At 46.2% G+C, this 25858-nt stretch overlaps 1 protein-coding gene across 1 annotated transcript in view; it reads left to right on the top strand.

Annotated features, from left to right (window-relative positions):
* Positions 1-4249: 4249 nt before the first annotated feature.
* ZNF395 (zinc finger protein 395) overlaps positions 4250-25858 on the top strand; it is a 40366-nt gene continuing 18757 nt past the window's right edge. The window contains exons 1-3 of the mRNA XM_024767745.1: positions 4250-4300; positions 7456-7651; positions 7943-8043. Of these exons, the coding sequence (XP_024623513.1) occupies positions 8006-8043 (38 nt within the window). The 5' untranslated portion in view covers positions 4250-4300; positions 7456-7651; positions 7943-8005. The remainder of the gene's footprint in view (positions 4301-7455; positions 7652-7942; positions 8044-25858) is intronic.

Below are 25858 nucleotides of genomic sequence, written 5' to 3'. Positions count from 1 at the left end.
TGGGGGGACAGAAGCTTGAAAAGAGGATTTTTGGAAGCTTTGTTATGTGTAGTGAGATGAAATTCCTTCTTGGCTTTCCTCCTAAAGAAAATGTCAACAAAGACATGTTATTTTTAAGGCTTTTATTGAACTGAATTGGTTTTTCTCCTGGCTGTGTCACCCAGATTTCACAAGTCTGCTATCAGCATTTCATCACCCCTCTAACTCACTAAAGGTGCGATAGCATCTCACCTCCTGCACCTTTCCCAATGCATAGAAGAAATCACTGACGATGATAACTTTCATTTATCAAGTGGTGGGTTAGCGTGTTGGCCGTGGGACCAGTGGATGCCAAAGTATGTGATAGTAATGATTTCCCAGCCATTTTGGCTTTTAGTATTCATGTCAAAGAAGCTTGGCAGGTTATTGGCTAGTGAATTTTCTCTTTCGGCGATTAGTTTGGATTGGGAGGACAGCCATGAAGGAAGAAGAGAAATATCGACAAATAACAACCTAGGGTGGTCTGGGACTAGATAGAAATCTGGTTCCTATATATGGCAGATCTTCACTCCCACGTTTGGATGCTAAATGGCTGAAAACCTAGGTGAGGTGCTAGCCACTTCTCTTGCCCTCAGGAATCATTGAAAGCTTATCAGGGGTGATCTGAGACGCAATCAATTATACTGTCAGATGGAGAAAGTTGGGATTTGGTGATTCGACAATTTATAAGTGAGAAGATTGTGAGTGGCCATGTCGAAAACAAGTATTGGCAAATCGGAGTGCTCCCAGGTGGGTAACGCAAAAGGATAATTGAACAGGATTTTGTTAACTCACAGGATTTCTACTGTAATGTATTTCTTTTTAATATTTATTTACTTATTTATTTTTGGCTGCGCTGGGTCTTCATTGCTGCGCGCGGGCTTTCTCCAGTTGTGGTGAGCGGGGGCTACTCTTCGTTGCGGTGCTCAGGCTTCTCATTGCAGTGGCTTCTCTTGTTGAGGAGCATGGGCTCTAGGTGCGAGGCTTCAGTAGTTGCAGCACTTTGGGCTCAATAGTTGCGGCTCACGGGCTCTGGAGCACAGGCTCAGTAGTTGTGGTGCACTTGGTTAGTGGCTCCGCGGCATGTGGGATCTTCCTGGACCAGGACTCGAACCCGAATCCCCTGCATTGGCAGGCGGATTCTTAACCACTGCACCACTAGGGAAGCCCCTACTCTAATGTATTATAAGAATTCTTAAGGCAGGATGTGGCCTAAAGCTAGATGAATTGTAGAGAATCACCGTGAAAAAGAATCCCCATGGTGACTATATGGATATATTATCAAGGTAAGATTATGGGTTTCCTGGGCAAGTATTTGACTGACTTTCTTCAGAAAACCAAAGATCAGGAAGGCTCACCCTTTTCATCTAAATTAGTTTAGGCAGGTCTATGGAAAGAGGAGAAATTTTTTGTCACTAAATGATTTCAATTTGAAAAAATTAAATTTGAAGGAGAAGCTAAGTTTCAGACTTTATGTAGGGCTAGTATTTGAGGGGGTTAACAGCTTGGCAAAATGAAACTCTGGCAAGTTCTCCAGAGAAAAGGCCTCCAGCCCCGTCTCTGGGAAGCTGTGGAGTGGGGAGAGTACTACTGCCATGGGAGGGAAAACAAAAATAGAAGGCTTAAGAGCAAAATCACATGACAAAAAACACAGGGCAGGAAAGTAATTATTGTTTTTGTGGGGTTTTTTGGCCATGCCACATGTGGGATCTTAGTTCCCTGACCAGGGATCCAACTCTCGCCCCCTGCGCTGGAAGCACGGAGTCTTAACCACTGGACCGCCAGGAAAGTTCCAGAAAAGTAATTATTGTTGATTGGAACCTAAGAAACTAAAATAAGGGGTGGCACGGAGGTGCATTCACAATGCACACTTTTCTGGGACTGCTTTGCTTCTTACTGGTTGTTTTGCCTTTACTTATCTCTCTTTTCTCCCAATCTGCTTTTCTCATCACAGTTGTTACCTCGGGGGTGAGATGACTTCAGCCCCCAACCCCACTGGGGTGTGACCCAGTCCTCTTCAGTTTCACAGTCTAAGTTTTCCTGTCTTTTTCCACCTTATTTAATGTTGCTTATCTCTGAAACAGCTCTGTGTTATCTCCTGGAGTGGGAAAGCTGGCTGCTTCAGCCCATTTTAAGGACTTTCTATGAGAAGACTGTTTTTACAAAGGTTACACTGGGGAAGGCGAATGGAGAAGGACTCCCAGTGAAATTGGGAGCGGTTCCAATAGTATTTGTTGAGTTGACGGAACTGGTATTTTCACCACGTGATACTTTCCCGTACCTGGTATGCTTCAGCGTGAGAGCCATGCCTAGATAGTCTTAAGCCTGGGCAGAAAGTTTTTCCTAGGCCTCTCATTCCTGTGTCTCAGTTACTAGCATCTCCCCTGGGGCACCATGGAGGATGAAGTTGGAGCTGGTCCACCCTCAAATTGGTACTGTTCTGGATTTTATCTGCCTGCCCTGAACAGTGAGATGAACATACTTTTAATCCTCATTTTTTATGTCCTCACTAGAAAGCAGACAGGGTTGTTCCAGAATGGATTTCCTGTGTCATAGAAATCACAGAAGCATAAAAGGAAAAACCAGATGTGCACAGAGAGCCTGCCTGGGCTTACACATTCTTTCATACCCAGAGTTATAGGGCTTTATGGTCTGTCTTCCCAAAGTCAGCTCATTTTTTCCCCTTGTGAATATGCACTGTTTCTTGTATTCCCAGTTTCAGAGCTAGGAAGAAGTAAGCAAGGATCTGGGTGTTTATGCGCTGGGGTGTGTCTGTGAGTATCCTTACACATGTGGGAGCTTGTTTGTTAAAAAGTATGGCTGTGCAGATGTAAGCAGCTACTCCAGGGATACCCTTAAGCTTTGAACAGCCTACTTGCAACCTGTCAATCCTATCTCTTCAATGAAATGCAAAGCCCACCTTCTCCTGGAAAGCCTTATAGATTGGGTAGATCAGAGAGAAGATGCCAGTTGCCTCAGGCATAACTGCAACAGACTTTCTCTTTATTATTATTAAAAAATTTTTTTTCTGTTTGGCTGCGTTGGGTCTTCGTTGCTGCGCGCGGGCTTTCTCTGGTTGCGGCGAGTGGGGGCCACTCTTCTTTGCGGTGCACAGGCTTCTCATCCCGGTGGTTTCTCTTGTTGAGGAGCCTGGGCTCTAGGCGCACGGGCTTCAGTAGTTGCAGCACGTGGGCTCAGTAGTTGTGGTGCACGGGCTTAGTTGCTCCGCAGCATGGGGGATCTTCCCAGACCAGGGATCGAACCCGTGTCCCCTGCATTGGCAGGAGGATTGTTAACCACTGCGCCACCAGGGAAGTCCCTGATTTTCTCTTTTGAGTTCCTGAGTCTTGTGCCTTTTAGAATGAAAAGCTTAAACTAGGTGTTGGGTCTGTTTTGGTCACTAGGACACATTGTACTTTTTCTAAATCAAAAGAAAAGGATAAAGTCTGCTACAAATGCAAAATTTGCAGTATTATCCTTTTCATTTGAAACTCATAGCCTGGTTTGAGGTTGTGATATGGAAGCTGTGTTTCAAACTGTGTATCACTGAGGTAATAGATGTCCCTGGTCTAAGTGGATGAGAAGGAGAGTGGCAGGCGATTGGGCTGCTGGTATCCTGATGCCCTAATGTAGGAGAGCTAAATTCTGGAGGGACTAGTTGGGATTAAAGCAGTGGATAGGAACCTGTTCAGGGATAACGTTTTGGTAGTCTAACCAGATCCTTGATTCGTGATTCTTTCTTTCTTCTTTTAAAATATTTATTCATTTGGCTGTACCAGGTCTTAGTTGCGGCTCTCAGGCTCCTTAGCTGCAGGAGCTCCTTGGTTGTGGCATGCAAATCTTAGTTGCAGCACGCATGTGGGATCTAGTTACCTGACCAGGGATCAAACCCGGGCCCCCTGCATTGCGAGCGTGCAGTTCTATCCACTGAGCCACCAGGGAAGTCCCTCGTGATTATTTCTTGAATGTTTACCATATGCTAGACACTGTTCTAGAAGCTGGGGATACACAGTAAACAAAACTACAGTCTCTACTATCCTTGAACTTATAGTCGAGTGGGTGGAAACAGGCTGTCAGGTGGTGATAAATGCTAAGAAGGGAAATAAAGCTGGGCCAAGGGATGGTTGGGTGGTGCTATCTAGATAGGTTAGTGAGGGAATGTCTTTCTCATAAGAGTGCTTTTGAGCAGGGACCTGAGTCAAGTGACGGAGCTGGCCATGTGGATATCTGGAGGAAGATCATTCCAGCCCAAAGGGACAGCCTTGAAAAGACTGAATTGGAAGTGGGTCTGAGGAAGAGCAAGGGGGCCAGTGTGGCTGGCACTGGGGGACCCAGGGAAGAGTGGTGGGTGGTGGGACCAGAGAGTTGACTGGGGGGCCTTGCAGTGAGGGAGGTGGGAAGCAGTTGAAGGTTTTGAACAGAATGGTAATGTGATCTGACTTAGGTTTTAAAAGGATCACTCTGGCCACTACGGTGTTGTGCAGAGTGTAAGGAGGCAACAGAAAAAGCAGGGAGAGCCGGTAGAAGTCTATTGCGGAAATGCAGCTCAGAGAGATGGTGGTCCACCTAGTGATGGAGGGCTGGAAATGGAGGGATGTCACTGATTCTGGATATATTTCCTAGATGGAATCAACAGGATTTTCTGGTGGATTCGATGTGTAGTAAAAGAAAAAGAAAGGAGTTAAGGATTAAAGAAAGGACTCCAAGATTTTCTTGTTTCTTTGTTTCCTGAGCAACTAGAAAAATGGAATTGCCACTTACCGAGATAGGGAGAAGCCGATTTGGGAGGGAAATCAAACTCTGGTTTTGGACGTGGACATTTGAGATCCAATCTGATATCCAAGTGGAGGTGTTAGGTAGATCATTGGTGTTCAAGAAGCCAGGTTAGGTATAGAGTGAGGCTCTGGTGGAACCTGAAAACTCAGTTCATTCCATAGGCTGTGTCCCGTTCTAAATAAGTGGTTAGAAAGTCTCCACCAGCCCTGACATCTTCTCAGCATGAGGCACGCTTCCAGCTAGGGATTGCCTGGACCGTGGATGGAAAAGCTCTAGTCACTCCCCAGGTTTCAACCAGCAATTCATTACTCACCAGTGTTTATCAAGTGCCTACCCCACGCCCAGCACTCTGCCAAATGTTGGGTATTCCATGGAGACAAGACACACTCCTTGTCCTCCTAGGATGTTCAGTATTGTGGGAAATTAGGACAAGGGAAGGGAGATTTCGGTCCAATGCACTGGGCGGGGGAGTGAGTATAGGTCCTACTGGACTTAAAGGAGAGGCACCTAATCCAGCCTTGGAGGCGAGAGAAAGTGCTATCTAAGCTGACTCTGAAGGATAGCCAGATAAAGACATGAGAGAGGGGGCGGAGGGTGTTCGGGCGAAGAGAAGAGCATGGGTCAAGCAACGAAAACGTCTGTTCAGGCAAAGGACAGAAGTTCAGTTTAGCATGTATGGAGTGCAGAGTGAAGGGGCTGGAGGCGGAGAGCCGCAAGTAGTGGCTGGAGAACTAATTAAGAGCCCCACCATGAAGGATCTTAATGAGCAATGCTGGGACTTTATTATAAAAGCTACAGGAAGCCTTGGAGGAGTTTGAAGCAGAGGAAAGAGGCTGGTGTAAAGCATGGATTGGAGGGATGCAAGCCTGGAAAGTGTTACATCAGGGGATGGGAGACTGTGACAATTTCAGACTCACAGTGCCCTGAAAATCTCCTCTAAATGTGTCCATATCACATGATACGAGGCCTGGGTCTGCTTTGCTGAACCCCAGCTTAATGGGAGATGCTCTCTGAGAAGCTAATGACTTTGATGGAAAGGAGGTACCAGATGCCTACATTTTAACAGGGGGCCAAGGTAAGGGGCAGTTCTAGGATGGGACAGCCTCCAGGGAGGGCGAGCTCTACTCTGGGGGGTGGGGCTGGAGCCAAGATTGGAAACCAACCAGTTAGAGTTTTCTAAGCACCTCCTGCTTTATGTCCTGTGTGCTGCGCAGTATGTGTTTAGGACAGGGCCTGGAGTCCCTGTGGAGGTTCTGAGCGCTGGGTGTGTGTTTGGGAATGGATGCTTGTGAAGGAAAGTTCTCAGTCTGTTTTAATGTGCAAAACTGTGGAATGCATACTGACAAGTACATACCTGCAGTCAAAGGGGATATTCATTCAATATATGCTGTAAGAGAGCACATGCCTTTTGATGGCCTGTCTCAGACAGAACAAGCTCTGGGTTCTGTTCAAATTTAGAGACTCTTTTGGTTCACGCTGCACACAGCAGGCACTCACATAGTTGTCAAACGAATGATTGTTTCCATTTTATTAAAGTTTGATCGTTTTAGGAAATATACAGGTTGGGTTACACGTTTGAACTGGATGTTTTAAGAAAAATAAACTCACAGCCAGGCACCAACATCCATTTACAGAGTCTAGCAGTTTAAATCCTGGAATGGAATTATATACTAGCTGGAGTCCTATCTCATGTCAAAAGCTTTTGCTATTTCATTTAATTCAACAAACATTTACAGAACACCTCAGCCAGGCGGCACTGGGTGTTGTTGCTGGAACTCATTTCCCTTGCCTCTGTGCCACCTTAGTCTGGGTGCTGCAATTAAAGCTTAATTATACGCTATCTTGTATTGTTCCTTAATTGTTGCATGTGCATTCATCTACTTCCACCTAGGCTGGATATTCCTTGGGGGCAGAGACTATGTTATAAACTTCAGGATAGGTGAGGGACTTAGCAGAGAGCTGAATCTGCGGAAGTGAGTAAACACCCACTGCTTGAGGAGAAAGGGAAACAGAACCAAAAGCTATTTGTGACTTGTAGTAATACATAATATATCATAAGATACCTTAATAATTAGGGCACATACATCGGTTGTTAATTAGGTAAAATATTCCTTTAATAATAAAATGTAAAATTCGAATCTGCATTTTCATGTTAAGGGCAGGCTTTGCATATTAATATAATTGCTGTGGTCCCCCAAATGCTTTCATTCTTGTGCTCTCGAATGCAAAACAAGAATGTTTCCTTGAGGATGAGAATTAAAAGGTAGAACCAGTCTTTGGTGAATTATTCGATGGCAGAATTAGCCTATAGCAGGATTTCTCAACGATGTCACTATTGACAATTCAGACCAGGTAATTCTTTGTTGTATGGGGCTGTCCTCTGCATTACCAGACGTTTAGCAGCATCATTGGCCTATACCTGTTAGATGCTAGGAGCACCACTACCCCCAGTTGTGACAATCAAAAATGTCTCCAGACATTACCAAATGTCTCCTGGGGGCAAAATCATCCCCAGTTGAGAACTAATGTCCTATAGGAATTTTTTTTTTAGATTGTTTTCTTTTGTAACAAACGGTGGACGGTGGGGGAAGGGAAATAATATCTTGTGTTTATTTGGTGTGAGCTAGGCACTATTCCTATGTTTTTTATTTCATCTTACAGATAAAGATGCTGAGGTTCAGAGAGATAAAAGAACCTGCTGAAGATCATAAAACTAGTTCAGCAGTAAAATCAGGATTGCAAACCAGGCTTGTCTGACTGCAAAGCCTTTAGTCCTTTCCTACACACTCCCCACTGCCTCTCTGCAGGAAAAACAGCATACCTCAGATTGAAGGTGAACTGACTGCAAACTCAACAAGTATGTCCAAAAATATTTTGAAACTTCTGGGGGGAGGGGATTTATTTCTTTTATCCATTAAACTTATTTGAATATGACTCTATATGCTCACACATATCGGTACTGGGGCTTCTCACTACCGTGTGGCTCTGGTCTTATCTCTGAAAAACACAGAGCAACACAATGGCTCAGCTTCAATTCTCCTTGTTACAAATTATACAAAAGCCAGAGCCTAACGGTGCCAAAAGCAACTGGTATTGTTTACATAAGGGCTGAAGGCTAATAGTTAACTTTCTCTCACGTTAATTCCAGAAACAGCAAATAACGCCTCACTTTACAACTACAAACGAGTGAGATCGAGTAAAATGTCATAAAATGGAGAAGACAACATTAAAGCAAAGGAAGATGGAAAGGTTGGTTCCAGCGTTCCCTCCCTCTCGCCTTTCGCTCACGCTCGGCGGGTCGGGGCGGCGCGGCCTGGGTCTCGATCGCCCCCGCCAAGCGCCCGTCGGAGGTGCCCGGAGCCCGCTGGCGGCATTTCCCGCCTTGGGGCGAGCTCGGCCTCTCTCGGAGAAGCCTGTCCCGGAGCCCGGCCTGGAAAAACAACAGCAAGAAACTTTGGCTCGGTGGCCGGTTCAGTGAAAACAGGCTAAGACTCAAGTTTGGTTCGGGGCTGCAGCCGCCGGGTCCGATTTGGGGGTGGGGGCGGGGGCGTCACCACTCGGTCAGGTTCAAGTGCGCATGTGCGCGAGGAGTCGCTCGGGCACTTATTCCTGCCCCCTCCCTGACCCTTTCCGGCCGGGCCGCCGGCCCAGTTCTCCCGGCGCCCCGCGCGTTCCTGCCCGCTCCGCCGAGCGGCCGGACGGGCGAGTGCCGCGCTCCGGGACGCGCGGCGCGACACACCCTCCACCTCGGGGACTGGCCCCCACCCTCCCGGTCCCCTTCTGCCCTTCTGTCCACCCCCGCTTGCTTCTGCGCGTCTTCACCCTGCCTCTCCTCGCCGGCGGCCCCGACCCTCCTCAGTACTGGCACTGTGGGCATGTGCGGTGCCCGGGTGGGGGCCTGGACTGGGAGTTTGTCATGTGCAATCTCAAAGGCAGCATTTTCTTTTCTGCCTGGGAATTCAGGGCTCAGCGCCTTCACTTTGGGACGGACGCAGTAACCTAAAGAAGCCCACCTGCCAGGCGGCGAGGGGTCCCGCTGCCTCCTTGATTGCAGGCAGCCTGGGCCAATGCTCGGTGGCTTTGGAACGCTTCTCGCAGGCCGGCGTTCTCATGCCAGGCGGCCAGGTGCAGGGGTTACCTACAGGCCACCAGTCCGTTCTTTACACCCCCTTTTCTAGAAAAGTGTATTTGGTGCATTTTGCCTGGAAGTGAGTGATCAACAGGTATTGAAGGCCTTTTCGACACCCTCCTAAGATGTTGTGTAAACAGAGGTTCTGGGTCTCAGGGAACGTGAAACACCAGGAAACATAGCAATTAAGTTCAACTCCACAGGTACCTCTGGGGGGCTGCTGCGTTCTCAGCACCATGCCAGGTTCTCTGGGAGATAAAAGACACTCAAGAAATCTAAGGCCTCAGAAAGCCTACTGACCAGGTAGAAGTGATTTGAGAGCTCAAGTTCAAGTTAATGTGCACAGACTGCGTAAGTGATTGCAAACGCTGGGGGACAGGGGGACTGTCAAAGGCAAGGTCAGGGTTGGGGAATGGACTTAGAGTCCTAAGTTAGGAAATAAGTTATGCACGTGAAGGATAACCGGCAAAGGCCAAAGGCACGGGAGGAAGAAGTAACCGGTGTGAGAGGTCAGAAAGGGACTATGGAGGAGAAGAGGTTCAAACAGTTATCTCAGTGAGGAGGATGCAAAAGGTACATGAGATGATTCCCTCCAGGGTTTATAACCTCAGGGGGCGGGGGGACAGAAAGACTTGAGCACGGGAAATAAGACCTCAAGATAGGGCACAATGACCTGGCAAACTGCGAGGTGTAGAATAGGTGCTGTTGGCGTTCAGAGAAGGAATACGGTAGGAATCACCAAAACTGTATTTCTGGAGTGTGAGACCTTTGAGATGGGCCATGAGGTGCAAATGAACATGACTTTTCCTGAGAGACAAGGAGATGGCCTTGGCCAGACCAGGGAATGTTTCCTGAACAGTAGGAGATAAAGATAGAGAGGAACAATGGCTGAGGTTGTGAACGTCCTAGAAAGCCAGACTGGGGGATTGCATTTTACCTTGTGTGTACTGGGGAGATAGTAAAGGTTTCTGAGCCAGAGACTGATGTAACGAAAGGGTATTTGGGAAGATTTTTAAAAGTAATGGTAGGAGACAAATCAGTTAGTAGGCTGTTACAGTTGTGGAGTGTCCAGGGCTTGGACTGGGATAACTGGAAATGGAAGACAGGGTGGATTTTAGAAGCATTATTGTTGAAATAATCTGTTGACAGGGGCAGGGTGAAGGAAGGAGATGAATGGAAATTAATTCTTTGTGGAAATTGATTACACGCCAGGGCCTTGGAGCTGCTGTAGTTGGTAACTTGAGAAATCGGAAATGTGTGTTTTGGAGAGAAGTAATTGACACTCAGGCTGCAGGGAAGTTTCTTGTGTTTGCCAAGAAGTGGAAACATAGGTGTCCTGCTAGCAGCTGTGGCTCTGAGGTTGGTGGGAAACCAGGGTGTGTTGGGTGGAAAAGGCTGCCAAAGCCGGGGAGGGAAGGCACTCTGAGGAGTGTCTTCTTGGTCATGGGGTGGGGGGCAGTAGAGGATGCTTGTGAGGGGGACTGGGGGTCTGAGTTGGAAGGCTCTGTTCTGTCTTGCCATTCAGAAGATACCACCTGGTCCTGAACATGAATTTGGTAAAGCAACTCGGAGGAAATGAGGCTCCAAGGAGGATGGGCCACTTCTTCCGCTAACCAGGAGGGTGGGATTGGAGGTTGGAGGGAAGTAGAATAGAATTCACTAAGCACATACATTGCTGGGCTTTGAAATGACGTTGAATTTTGCTCTCCACCGAGACCTTCAGTCTAGTGCTGTTGTCCCCTTGTAGATGTGCATGGGGGAAGCAACAAGATGAGGGGGCAGCAAGATGATCTAAAAGAGGAAGGAGATTTTGGGCCTAGGGATTGTGCCTTTCCCAGGGCCAGGTCCCTCCTAACCAGGGAGAGCCCTTGCCAGTTCCCAGGAAGCCAGCGACCAGCCCGCAGAGTGGGAGCTGGGGTTTCTCCTGAGCTCTGAATTCTGCTCTCCTGTTGCAAGGGTGACTTAGGGTGATTTGCTGAACAAATTCCCTAAGCCTCAACTTGCAGCATCCGAGGGCTGGTGAATTTGAAGGGTGATTGCAAAAAGTTGCAGAATGAGCGAGAATGTAATTGCAGTTACTTAGCCTCCCTGTTTCTCTGAGATGCAGGATCAGTGAACTGGCAGGGGAAGCCGACTCCTGTGGGGAGAGGTAGCAGTCAGATATTTTTTTCTTTTTAGAGAATATATGACTGTCAAAAAAAAAAAAAAGACGTTGCGTGAAGCACTGGTGGAGCTAATCTACTCGTTAGAGAGCACTGTTTTCTACACTGTTTCGACCATGACCTACATTAGGAAATAAAATTTACATCATGACCTAGTATACTCAATCATGTATGTAAAAATCTAATTTAAGTTCATGAGTACTACCTCTTTTGCTTGGTGCAGTCTCCTCTGGTACTTTTATTTTCTATTCCATTATTTTTCATTTAAAAATGCTTATTGTTTCCCACTAAGTCGATGTAACCAGTCTGTAATGGATCGTAACTCACAGTTGGAAAAACAGCTATAGAGCATTTTCATATCTAGGAAGTACTTAGGAAGCTGCACCTGGGCAGAGCTACCCTTAGTCGTGCTGGAGGGGGAAGGAAGCATGAGGAAGGGACTGAAGGATAGGAGAGGATCCACCTGTGATTAAGGAGCAAGGCGAGATGACGAAAGGCCAAGATGAAAAATAAGTAGCGGTAGGGCTCAGGAGAAGGAGCCATGCTTGTTTGGCTTGGAAAAACTTTCTGGAATAGGGAAGGAAGTCTGGGAAGAACCCTTTGGGGTGTCTCATGGTGCCACACAGGTGGGGTGTGTATCACGGGCCACAGCTTGGAGTTAGGGGTGTACATAGCGTGCGGAAGAGTGAAGAACAGAGGTCCTTGGGAGAGGAGGGAGCCGTCAGGCTGGAAAGGTCGGTTAGTATCAAAGGGCAGTGGAAGGGTTGTAAACGGGAGGCCCGAAGAATGTGTTCAAACCTTCAGATGAGTTGTCATTGGGACCACGCAAAGGTCTTCAAAAATTAGGAGCAATCCAGAAAACCTCTGGAGTTGGGACTCTGGTAAAGAGAGTAGGCAGGTCTGTGCAGCTGAGTGACGGCTGCCCGCTGTGGGCGGGAGATGGCCCGGGGACCCCAGCCGTCCCAGTTCCCGTTCTCTCTGTTGCCTCAGTCCAGTCGAAGTCAATTCCCTGCTCAGCCCTGCAGGCCTTTGGGTTTGTGACCTGAGTTTTCAAGAGACTCGAAGGCCAAATAGGGACTTTGGGATCGCGTCCCTGGCTCTGGGTGGCCACCGCAGGGATTCGGGTAGGAGTGTGACATGGAATCTTAGAGCCTTGTGTGCAAATGATTTGTTTTGGGCAGGTGGGCAGGTGAGGAGCACTTTCTGAGTTGCTGCCGGCTGGCACTGTGAAATATTTTTCTGATGACTGGAATGGTACTAATTAGAGACGGCTTTGGGCTGTATTCTCTATGGTGAAGCCAATTTCTAGCGACCCCAAGATCTCTCAGGCCTTGTCATTTTCCACTTCAGGCTGACCTGGTTAGCTGGTGGCTCCTGGCACGTATCCTCTGAGAACGATGTCGGGGTAATAACTTGGTGAGATGTGAGTCATGGCTGCCAAGTGCCGCAAGACATTAGATTCTCAGGAGCTTTGGTTCTGTGAGTCAGTAATAAAGGAACGGCAAGGAGAGGGGCTGTGTCACTTCTTATTTCCTTCTTCCTAGGATGGGCCCGGGGGTAGGCTTCCAGGATCCAGAGATTGAGAAGCCAGGATTCGTAGTGACCACGGGATAATTGGTTCAAGGTGTGAATGCAAATCACTCCTGGAAAACTGGGCTGATTTGGGACCAGCTGAAATGAATAAGTTCAGATCTCTGTGGTCTGGAGACAGTTTGGTTTACCCTGGGGGTCCATAACTACCTGTGATTCAGAGCCCTTCCCTGGGGGAGCCACAGGTGACAGGGACTGAATAAGAGCCACCCTGCTTTATACAGGTACGCAGTCTGATTATTTTAAAATACAGGTTTGGGGGGAAAAAAACGTAGAAACTGAAATGCTTTTTGCTTAATTGCTTGAAAAAGTGTGCCCTTAGGATGCGGGGATAATCAGAAGTCAGCCGGATCGTATCAAATTGAACCCATTTCCTGTTTTATATGATGGTTACTGGGTCAGAGAAATGGTGTAGCAGCTATAGTACACTTTGTCTTTAGTAAAGTACTTAACAATTTCTGAAGATATGAAGGTCCATATTAAATAAGTGGTAGAATGTGGGCTGAATGGTGTTATTAATTTAATTTGATAGTCATATGCAAAAACTGTTAATTAGTGGCACCGAGTCAGCCTGGAAAGGGGTCTGAAAATGAGTGCCATAGGGTTCTATTCTTGGCCTTGAGCTGTTCAACATTTATTCCAGTGTCATGGATCAAGATACAGAAGGTATGTTTGTCAGCTTTGTTGATGGCGTAGAGGTGGGAGGAATTGCTTATTTAGTAGATAAACCAAGGTTCAAAGACATCCAGAATGAGGGCCCAAATTTAAAAAAGAAATTCAGTAAGGGATAAATGTAAAGTCTGATTTAGTTTTTAAAATTTGAATTGTAATGTTCATACATTCCGGTAGGATAATTCCACTTCTGGAGACCACATCCAAAATGTAGATGATGCTTTGTGCGCAGGGATTATTTAGAGGTTTTTTTTTTTTTCCTTAAACTATAATGGAAAATTGGAAACAACCTAAATATCCAATGGTGTGACTGGGCTGGAAGTAATCCGAAAGTGATTCCACTAATATTCCGTAATAGTGGAATATTATGGCCATTAAAAATAATGTTTAGGAATAATTTTAAAATAACATGGACAGATGTTTCTGCTAAAAGTTAAGGTGCATCTACAATATGATTTCAAATCTTAAAGAAACAAAGTGCATAGGAAATGGAAGGAAATACACTGAAAATTCTAATACCAAAATACTAATATTGGTTACTTCTAAATGGATGAGTTGAGTGACTTTCTTTTTTTACATTTTAAATTTACTATTTGTATTTCTTAAAGTGTGTATGTATATCACAGTGGAAAAAACTACCATATATGTAAGTATATCTTTTAAAATATACTTTATTTTTTAGACCAGTTTTATGTTCACAGCAAAACTGAGAGGAAGGTGCAGAGAGTTCCCACATACCCCCTGCCCCCCTCACATGCACATCCCCCCACCATCAACATCCCTCACCTGATGGTACATTTGTTGTAATTAATGAACCTAGCACAGTGTAACCCTGGTGGTCCTCCAGGTGCTGAGGAGGGGGCAGATCATGTGGGAAAAAGGTTTTTTTTTGTTTCTTTTTGTTTTTCGGTACACGGGCCTCTCACTGTTGTGGCCTCTCCCGTTGCGGAGCACAGGCTCCGGACGCGCAGGCTCAGTGGCCATGGCTCACGGGCCCAGCCGCTCCGCGGCACGTGGGATCTTCCCGGACCGCGGCATGAACCTGTGTCCCCTGCATCGGCAGGCGGACTCTCAACCACTGCGCCACCAGAGAAGCCCGGGAAAAAAGTTTTGAGATTGTTCTATTCATGAGTTAAATGTGAGCCCTGAGTGGGATGAGGCTTTTTAGAAATTGAATCCCATTCATAATTGGATCAGAAATTCATCAGTCCAATCACAGGGTCTAGTTTTAATGACCTCTGCTGGTCATGTGACATTCAGACCACTGGGGAGCCATGATTTAAAAGAAACATGAACAAACAAGACTTCACCCACAGGAAGGAGACTAGGATGCTGTGGGATCAGGAATGACCGGAGTACATTCATGGGGTGGGTACACAATAGCACTTTTCAAATATTTTCGTGGTTATGAGGTATAGGAAAGAGTCGACTTGTTCATTTCTGCTCTGGTGTTGGAGTATGACCAATGGATGGAACAACTGCTTTATCCTCTCTAGCTTCAGATTCTTCTCCTGTAGAATGATTGCATTACATGATTCCTTATCCACTGAATGATTACACGAAGGTGATGAGCTTTAAGGTTCCTTTTAACCCTAAAGACTGGGAGAGCAGATTTCAGTTCTATCAGAAAAGGAATTTTCTAGCTGGCAGGCCTGACCAACAGTGGAAATGTCTTCCCATGGAGGAGTGAGCTCCCCATCATTGAAGGTATTCAGGTTGGACTGAATGCTGTGGATTCGGGGTGCTGTCGAAGAGAACAGGAATTAGGCTGGCTTCCAGAGTCCTTTCTAATTCTTGGGTTATTGTGTGACTTGTCAACGCTGAAAGATAATGTGGAATATGGAATATACCTCTAGTGTGTAGTACTGGGGTCAAATCATCATTTTAAGCTCTTTAAAAAAATGTTAATAAGTGGGTCCTAACATTTTCAAGAGATCTTCTGGGGTTATTTTAGAAAGGAGGAAGAGAACTATTCCAAGATGGGTCAGGACTCAGTCTGTGGCCCCAGGGCTGCTGAAAATGGAATTTTGTCTTTAGGACAAGCAAGAAGGTGGGTGTAGGGTGGAAAATGGCAAATAACAATAAATAAAACAGATGGACAAAAAAAAAAAAAAAAAAAAAAAAGGAAAAAAAAAAAAAAAAAAAAAAACAGATGGACATATGGAAGACTAATATGTTTATTGGCTGGTTGTATTCAGTATAACGAATGAATCAAGATGGGGACCTTTAACTGACTTTGGGTCCTCTGCTTGGCTGTGGAGGATCGAGGAGTGTCCTTGACCATCTCCTCCTTCATTTTCTCCACTGCAGATTTATATCACCAGGTGCAGCACGTTAAAAACCATCCCAACATCAGGGACGAGTCTGAACCTTGTGATTGCTCTGTAGGCTTAGTGACAGAGGGAACAAGAGACAGATTTAAAGAAACTTTTGTGTGGGATTTTCCAGGAATGCACATGTTTAGTTGCTATCCGACAGTAAATTTGTGGTTTGAATGAAAAATTCTTTTGTTTTTGCACTTTTATTATTTGTAGCTTACACGTGGAAGTTTAATTTTGCCTAAATTTTACTTACATATATGGTTTATTTAGAATCCACCCTGATTATTTAAAAATTTGAGATTTTCTTCCTGATATTTTTGGATTACTTCTTTTCCTGCTGGGGACACTGCAAGGGCTAAGTCACTTAGCAAACATTTCTTGGAGAAACTCCACAAGGAGAACAGAGGTTTATCTCATCTTTTGGAGAAGAACACAAGATTTCTGTCGCCAAGTGATTCATGCCTACATTTTGGCATTTGAAAAAAGTCAGTATTGGGCAAGAAAGTGCTCTCTTCATGTGGAGTAATTTCAGGGTGCACAGCTAGGGGGCGTCAGTTTTCGATGTATGTAAAAAATGTAGGCAGAACTTGGTAATTGGAACTAAAGTTGGAAGTCTGTGCACTCGATAAAGGGCCCAGGCCGCCTTTATCTCAGTATCATTTGGACCTCACACAGTGTATATGGCACATCATCTGTGCTTTGTCGCATTGCTGTGAATCGGCTCCCTGGGCCACAGAACAGTGGGTATGGGAAAAACTTTTAGGGTATCATACTTTTTTTTCTTTAAGGCAAAATATGATAAGAAGTAACAGCTCTCAGCCTTTTTTGTCCTTTGAGTACTGGGAAACCATAAAACTCTTTTAGTAAAAACAACCACACTCAATGGTTGTTTTTCAAAGTGCAGGGGGAATGAAAAACTCCCTGTCCTCTATTTTTCTTCTGCCGAAAACGAATTGCTCCTGGTGCGCCGTTCTTAAATTCCTGTGTCCTCTATCCATTTTAATCTTGTTATCTATTTTTATGGTGACTGTCGCCATGGTACTTGTGCTCTTTACATAGCACAACAGAGATTTCAGATGTCTGATACGACAGCTCGAAGTCCTGCTGCAGCTAGCTGAGAAACTGTACTGGGGTAGTTTTTTTTTTTTTTTTTTAAATTGAGGTGTAATTTGCATACAGTGGAATGCTCAGGTCTGCAATGTGCTGTTTGATCAGTTCTGACAAATGCATTTTGAGACAGAACATTTCCGTCACCTCTGAAGTGTTCCATGGGAGGTGGGAAGGACCACAGCTCTGATGTCTATCACCCTAGGTTAGTTTTGCCTACCCTAGGTCCTTAATATTAGAATTTTGTGTTTCTAAGGACTTTTCACGTGGTGTCTTGACGAGGTGGAGTCCTGGAGGAGTGTCTGTGTTGAAAAGTCAGCATTCTGTGTGGTTAGGTGGCCCTGGGGGAGTAAATGATATTTTGGAGCTTTTCTAATGTGGTGGTCAGAGTCTTCCTTCGCATTAGCCCACAGGATCTGAATGTATGTTAGAAATCCTGATTCCCGGATGGAAGAGTCTGAGGCACAGCCGGCTAGGCCTGGTGTGGATTACGTGTGGTTGGGCGAGGGCTGCCATTATTGGCAAGTCCGCGTGCGTGTGCATGTGCGTGCGTGCGTGCGTGTGTGGTGTTGGAGAGCTGGAATGCTCAACTAGAACTGAAATCGCTCCTAGGACATCCCTTTGAATTACCCAGAAGTCCCCTGACAGGCCTTTCTCTTTTTTCTTGCCTCTTCCTTGAACTAGTGTATAAATTGAACGGTCCACAGAGTCACAGAGTTGGGTTTCTAATATTGAAACAAGATCTGTGTTGCAGAGCCCACTGCTTTGCACTGCTGAGCGCTCAGCCTCCCAGGAAGCGTGTGTGAGATTGGAGTAGAAATTGCCCCCAAACACGTGACTGAAATGTACGGAGCAGGGTCAGTTTCTTTCTTTTTTAAAAAAAATTACATGGTGAAATGAAATTTTCATTACACAAGTACTACTTGAACACATTCTCTGTAGGGGAAAACAAAAAAATGCAAACCTTCCAGAGCAAACAAAATCTTCCTTGGTAACCACTCCTAATCCCAGCCCTTCCCCAGAGGTTAACCACTGTTACGAGTTTGTTGGTATTCTCCAAATGCTTAACATACTTGCATTTATACCTAAAGAACTTAAAAGAAGCTAAGTGCACCGGGAGTAGTAAGTAGTGTGCTGGCCCCTTCCACCCCACTACATCTCAGGGATCGCTTCCTGTCAATATGTATAGGTCTTATTGATTTTGTTTAACTCCTGCATAGCCTTCCTTAGAATCAGAAGGCTAAACTGTTGGTTGATTTGGCCTAATTGACGGCCATTTAAGTTATTTCCAAATCCTCTGCTGTTACAAACGCTGTTACAATAAACATGGCCGTACATGCCTCTTTGCCACACACGTCAGTGTTTCTCTAGGGTAGATCCTGATAAAGGGGACTTGCTAGGGAACAGGGTACATTAATTTTAAATCTTAATGAAAACCCATTGCAAGGTCAATTCCAAGCTTAGATTTAACGCAGGCCGGGCATACATGAGGTGGGCTCAGACACGAAGCAATTGTTTTCTAAGAATGGGGCAGGCTTTAGGGTGTGCGAGTGTGTGGCCCCATGCTTCAACACGGTTTGGCTGGAAGGGTGGGTGTTGGGAAGGGCTCCGCTTAGCCCCATAGTCAATTCTGTCTGGCCCCCTGAGGACTTTGGCCTGCGTGTTGGAAAAGAATCACTGGATGGATGAGCAGCCGTGGTGGACTCTGGACGGTAAATTCTAAACCCAGTTCATTCCCTAGCTGGAGATCTCCAACGCGTCTGATCCTTCTCCGTCCGTCCTTAGAATACAAAGTGTGACCTCACACTAATGACACAGCACAGATCTATGAATGTCACTCTGGAGCGTATTAAGTGCCTTACTAAACAAGTGCTGGGTGTTTGATGCAGGAGAAGCTCAGCGAGGCCTAGAGTTCTCTAAAGTCAGGGTCTGAAGCTGAGGCTCCGTCATTCTTCTGTTCAGTTCATCGGCAAGAGCCTGCACGTGTGTCGAGTACCGGCAGATCATTTAGAACGCTGGTGTTTTGGTTCTGCGGCTCCCCTTGCCCTGGGTTTCTGGTGAGTCGGTGCTGCCCTGTGTGCTGTGTAGGTCTGCACGGGTGAATGTGGATCCAGATCTGGGACAGCTGGAACCCGGGACTGAGCGTCAGATTTGGGGAGTTCTCGCAGAGGCTGGTCATGCTCCGCCTCGGGGAGGCCTGCCAGTGGGCCTGGAGCCACCCTGGGCAGGGCACCAAGATGGAGATTTCGGCTGGAAGAGGAGGGCAGGGTTGGGACCTGTGTGCTGAGAGCAAGGTGAGCGGCCGGGTCACGTGGGCTCTGCTTTGAGCCACAGGGCAGAGCCGGCCGGCTGGGTGTTGAGCTCTCGAAGCAGGGAGCCCTGCGGTTGGTTCACCGTGGCCAGCTGGCCTCTAAATGGAATATGCTGGATTTCTCGGTTCCCCTGTCTTGCCGAAATCAGTTCTGTTGAGATTTCAGTTAATCAGCGGCTCACCCGTGGTCAACTTCTTGATTCCCTTTAGAGTCAGTTGTGTTACTGGTTCGGGTTGAATATCCTTTTGCAGCCTCAGTTTCCAGGTGCCAGCGGGCCAGTGGCTCCTAAGCTCTCCGAGTGGCCCACCGTGTCATTTAGCTGTCTAGTGCTGGTCTGAAATCGGGGAACAGGGGAGGCAGCACATCTGTTGAGATCCTTTCACATGCTGGGCACTGTTTTCATTTTTCATGGCAAGGCAGGAAACTGAGGCCCCGAGGTGGTGGCTTGTTGCCGAAAGTCACACAGGTCAAGGTGATGGGCTGCCACGAGCCCTTTTCCTGGAGAGGCGTCCTCGGCAGTGTGCCCGGGGTTAGCTTCTCTTGCACATTCTGTTTCCATTTTGAGGAGCCAGTTTTAGTTGCTCAGGTGTATCCAGACTTTTTTTTCCCCTCAGCCACAGCATTCCTGGGGGATGGGAAGCATTCCCGCTGGTACTGGGGGAGATGCTCCAATCCCAGGAGATCAGAGCAGTCTCCCGGGAGAAGGTGATAGAGTGACAGCCTGAGGAGCCACTGCCATCCTGAAACAGAAAGCCTGTACAGTCAGCCGGGAAGTCAGAAGGGAGGGAAAAGTTGGATTAAAAGTTGATCTGTGGAAGCCTGTTATCGCCCTTCTGGCTAGACACATCTATTCCCTTGGCTGGTCAGCCATCCTGGTCTTGGAACGAATTCTGGCACCCAGCTCTTATTTCAGGTTTTTAAATGTTATCAGCCACTAGAATGTTCTGTCATCCCGACAGCACGTGTTTCTTATCTTGTGACTTATAACTGCCAAGATTACACTTTTATTTCCCACTGGCTGGTTTGGCACCGCTGGCTCCCAGATGAGACTTGGATTCTGGAGGGGTATTTTGGGCACCTTGATCCCTTCCCGTACCTGTTTCTCTCTTCTGGCTTGGTGTCTCGAGTTGGCCCATCCTGTCTGTGTGTGCATGGTTTCTCATCTATAATTTTGCATCTCCCACTCCTGGCCCGGCCCCCGGACCAGGTGGTTCCTTTCTTGGGCACCTGCAGCCCTGTGTGCTCTGATTATCCACCCCTGTAGAGGGCTGCTGCCTTTTTATTACCTATTGATTCCAGCCGGGAAAGTCACCAGGTGGCTCTCACCTTCCCTACAACTGCCGCCCCCCCCCACCGTCTGTTTATTTAGCATAGTCAGGGAATGTGATTATTCATTCAAATGACTGTTGAGTTCCGAAAAGTTTTTCTGCTTTAACCACTTCAGTGAAAAAATAGAGAGCGCCTGCATTTCTCTGCCTTCAAAGTGGGCAGAACATCAGGGGCCCTTTTCTTGTATCTCGGGGTGGGCGCCTCAGGCATCACGATCACAGAGCTTTTCTGGCGTGTCCACCACTCAGGGCCTTACCCTAATGGGCCCTGGACTGTTAGGCGTTTTAAATTCTCCCCTCTGTGTTTTATATTTTGGGGGGTGGTTCTTTTATTGCCAGCTTTCTCTTTTCATTATTGTAAGTGCCTCTAATAGATCCCTTCTTCCCAATGAAACTCACGCTTTCTCCCTCACAGCGTTCATTGTGAGGATGAGACAAGGCCATGTGAAGGCATTGGGGCTGGGAACTCTGGAGCCCTTCCAGCCCGAGCCCCTGTCCTGCTGCTGGGTCTCCCCTTGAGGGGAAGAGAGAATGAGTCCAGGGAGGGGCCGGGAAAGCTGCAGACACCCCAGCTGGCTAGCTCGGGCAAATCAGTGGCCTTCTGGAGGACCCTCAGTTTTCTGAGCTGTAAAATTGGGATTAAATTGTCCCTCCCTGTTTCCTTGAGTTGCCAGGAGGTCAGAAAAAAAAAAGGAAGCCTCGAATGTGTGTATCAAAGTGACTGTAAACCCAAACGCCATTCAGGCATTCGTTGGCAGTTAACGTTCAGGTTGGAAGCTTACCCTGCAAACTGCTGCAGGGAACTGTCAGTTCTCGGAGGCTTGTTCTTGCGGAGATACTCAGCTCCTGGCTGGCTCCCTCCTTCCTGCTGGCTCTGGGTAGGATGCTGAGTCAGCAATCATGCATCTCCGTGCCTCCTGCGTCTCACATAGTTTTGGTACAGCCAAATCAGGTTTAACCACAGTGCAGGCACCCACATGTATACACATGCATGCGTGCCCCGTGCATGTACGAAAACAGTGCTGGATCATCTCTCCCTCTCACGTGGCACGTTTGTGGGCATGCTTTTACTTATCCCTGCTTCCTTATAAAGCATTCTCTACCTGTTTTCAAGAAAACACTGCTATCTTAGAACCGAGTCTGAAACACTGAAGCACTACTAAGACGCTATGACTGTTCTTCATTATTAGGCAAGCAGCAGGTCTTATTTCTTACAACACATTATTTTTTAAATCTGGGGCTCTCCTCACCTGTGGGAATAGCATCTCTTCAAAATCATAAATTTGATGGGATAAGCAAGGGCTTGCCGTCTAAGGGAGATGCAGTCCGTCGGAACTAATAGAAGTAGTTACAGATCACTGAGCCCTGTGTGCCCAGTACTGTGCTAAGAATTGTCTTGTTTCATACAGAGTAGTGTATGCACAGCAGAGCAATGAATAAAGGGCACTGGTGGTTTTGAAAGCAAATGGGGAGCTAGGTGTGAAGGAAGGGGAAGTGTAGTTCTGGGCTGAACTGTGAAAATGCTTTCCTTCCCTGCCGGCAGTGCAAACAGAATGGTCTCTTTTACTTGATTGATTGGCTGTTGTGCAGTCAGACCGACAAAAGTATTTGTTGATCAGGGTCATTTGTTATTTGCTGGAGAAAATTCAGTGTAACCAGATCAGGTGACCTATTTCTGTGGCCCATCTGCTGGGATATGAAAATAGCACGGCTATTTGGGGCCCTTATTTTCTCCTTCCATTTTTCTGTTACATCTATTACTCAGATGATGGTAGTCTAAACTATTATACATCGAGGCAGTGTAATCCAGTTTTTTGGTTTTTTTTTTTTTGCGGTACGTGGGCCTCTCACTGTTGTGGCCTCTCCCGTTGTGGAGCACAGGCTCCGGACGCGCAGACTCGGCGGCCATGGCTCACGGACCCAGCCGCTCAGCGGCATGTAGGATCCTCCTGGACCGGGGCACGAACCCGTGTCCCCTGCATTGGCAGGTGGACTCTCAACCACTGCGCCACCAGGGAAGCCCTGTAATCCAGTTTTTAAAAACCTTCAGACGTGCCACAACTAAAGATCCTGCACGTGGCAACGAAGATCCTGCATGTTGCAACTAAGACCCGGCACAGCCAAATAAATAAATAAGTAAATAGATATTAAAAAAAAAAAAAACCTTCAGAAGTAGACAACAGTTAGAATGACCTGAGAATCCAAATGGTCATTCTCTGAACAGCTGATTTAGAAATCTTGGTATTGAATCAATTACTAATGTGCTCAGTGCTGTGATCTTAAGCTCATATCATGAAAACCTAAAATGCATACCACACATTTAAAAAATGGTGTAACAGGACCTGATGTATAACTTGAGAGACCTAGATGTTTTAGTGCAGGCCCTTGGCTACCCTTGGAGGTCTTTCTGTCCAAAGCCAGGCTGGGAAGAAAATCCTCTGGGAAGAAACGGTCAGTATATGCTCAGTGAAGTGAATTTTTTTTTTTTTTTTACTTTTTCTGGAGAAGACACCCCAGAAGAAAATAAGGCTTAAGAAACTACCAGGCAGCATTTGGGTGATGATGGTGGAGTATGACAGCTTACCTCTTTCTGCAAAGGTTCAGATAACAAGGACCACAGACGCATTTGCATATAGTCATCAATATGCTGTGGACAGACATGGCATCTCTCAACAGAGATCGTCCCTGGCCAAGAATTGCTAAAAAAGAATTGTTTTGGACAAATGAATTGTCCTATTCTCCACTGAGTTCTGTTATAAAATAAAAGATGTGGTGTGCTGTAACATTTTGACCTTTGCCTGAGCTTAGAATGTCACACTGAAAAAGAAATGCAGTTAAAACTTTACAGATTTAAAAGAAAATATTAGGGACTTCCCTGGTAGCGCAGTGGTTAAGAATCCGCCTGCCAGTGCAGGGGACACGGATTCGAGCCCTGGTCAGGGAAGATCCCACATGCCGTGGAACCACTAAGCCTGTGCGCCACAACTGCTGAAGCCCGTGCGCCTAGAGCCCGTGCTCCGCAATAAGAGAAGCCACTGCAATGAGAAGTCCACATGCCGCAACTAGAGGAAGCCCACACACAGCAACGAAGACCCATCGCAGACATAAGTAAATAAGTTAATTAATTAAATTAAAAAGAAAACATTAGCCACTTTCTGATAAAAGATTAAGAATGATATGCAAAATATTAGCCAAAGAACCCAAAACTCAAATCGATGTTCTGTGCGGTGGTTACCAGGGGAGATCATAGAGTAGAAAGCTTAAGGTTAGTGGAGAACCTGAAACTCTTGGAAGAGGAGTAATGCCCGGCACCTTGGTCCCTAAATGGTTCATTAGAGAGGCAGCAAAGCTCCCATGTTTCGGCAAAGGGGAGTCTTACCCCAAACTTCACCCACCACCAAAACCCCCATTAGTTGTGTAATGAATCAGTTTGACTTTATGACCTGTGTCCTGGAAGTGCTACTCGGTGACGTCATGGCCCGTTGCCATGGGAGGTAGGAGAGAGCACCCGTCGAGCGTGAGTGCATGCGCGTGCGCGCACACACATGGACGTGCTGAGACCTGGGATTCTCCGGCAACAGTGACATGTCAAATGGCAATTTGCAACTTAGAACCACAGAGAGGGTTTGTTTTCCTATGCTGTCGGTCCCAGTTATTTAACTGATGGCAGATGTCCTCATTAAGGGCTATTAGCGCATCAGAAGATGTTTGCTGAGCCTGGAGAAGGTCTAACCTCTTTTACATGGACCAAAATACATCTTCTCGGGTAGCCAGCCCCTCCCTGTGGGTGACAGTGGTGGGGTGAGAAGCAAAGAGGACTCAGGATATCTTAAAACTATACATCAGCCAGGAAGTCTTTTTTAGCATGAGTTTATGTTTCGGTCAAGGACTTCCGTAAGTCGAGAATGTAACGTTGTAAAGCTGGATTTGACTGTGTGTTGAAACACTGTTATTGTTACCCTGAAAAAGATGTTTCTTGATTTCTCTTTGCCGAACCTGAACCATATGGCAAGTTAGGGGCTGGCTGGTTATTATGGACCATCAGTATCTCCCAAGAAAGAAACCAATAGGGGGATGAGTTGAAAGTAGAGATCAGGGAAGAAAGATTTGAAGGAAGCGGTGGTTACATTGGTAGAAACATGCTGGAAGGGGGTTGGGACCCTCAAGCTAAGGTATAAAGTAACAGGCCGTCCTGGAAAGTCCCTCTAGAGTCTACATTAACCTGGATCCTCTTCCTGCCTGCATGGCAGACCTCTGTAGGTGCTTGAATTCACTTCCAAATCCCCGAAGGACTTGAGGGATGGTGTTATCTGTTGAGCCTTGTTCCTAATGTAATGCTGATCAACGCACCTGGCCATCCTGCCCAGCCTACATTTAATCTAGATTCATGTTTTTTCACTCCCATGCTATCAATCCTCAGTGTAAATTTGGCTAAGATTTCCCTTAACTTTTGGGATTGATTACATTATCTCTCTGCACCCTCTCAGAGGGCAATATTGTGTATAAAGGTCTTCCCAAACTGCTAAATGATTAACAGGGACCTGGACTGTTGAACAAGGTTGGAGGAAAGCATTGGCCTTTATTTTGTAGGTGGGAGGCTAAGATGCAAGTGGAGAATGGGTTTTCAAGGAAAGAAAAAGCGCACAAGGAGACTTGCAGGATTGGGAGCTGTTTTTTTGTTTTGCTTTTGCTTCTTTTTTTTTGTTTCCTGTAGAGGTTCACTGACATAGGGGAAAAAAATACAATGTATCTGAAAAGCAACTTGAGTGTTTTATTTTGAGAGATCTCACACCTATTGGAATAATGGTAGGATCAGGCCCTTTGACACCAGATAGACATGAGTTCAGTCCCTAGTGGCTGCCTTTCCTGGTTGTGTAGCCTTGGCAACCTAACCTCTCAGTGGCTCAGTTTCCTCATCAGACATGAAAGACCATATGTTTATCTTAAGTCGCTCTGAGGATTAAATTAGATACAATTTGCGAAAGCTGGTGCTATTAGGCATTTAATAAAGGCAGTTTCCCTTCCTTCTTTCTCTTCTGCTTTTAAAAATTAAGATTTGGGCGCACTATAAATAAAACAGATAATAAAAGGTATTTCAGGGTGGAATTCAGGCCAGTTAAAAGGTGAAAGGCCAGAGAATGCATGTGGGAAGAAGCCGGAAGTGGGCAGGTTCACCAACTGTGCAAATCCAGCAGGCTTTGGAAGGTGCAGCTTCACAAAGCAAATAAAAAGCGTTCTTTACATTTAAAAAAAAAAACAGACTTAACAAAAACATCGTCAGAGTCTGTTAGCCAAATATTTCAGGCTCCGTCTGGAAGCCCAGGAATTTTGGAAATACTACCCTTTCTTCATTTCAGTGGTAGAAACCTCAAACTTCCTGCTGTGGAAAGTGGGGGTGGCCACTGTGTTTTTTTCTTTCTTTCTTTTTTTTTTTTTTTTTTTT

This window comes from Neophocaena asiaeorientalis, unplaced genomic scaffold (genome assembly GCF_003031525.2).
Source record: "Neophocaena asiaeorientalis asiaeorientalis breed wild unplaced genomic scaffold, Neophocaena_asiaeorientalis_V1.1 scaffold523, whole genome shotgun sequence".
NCBI lineage: Eukaryota > Metazoa > Chordata > Mammalia > Artiodactyla > Phocoenidae > Neophocaena > Neophocaena asiaeorientalis.
This window is presented reverse-complemented; position numbering and strand designations above follow the sequence as displayed.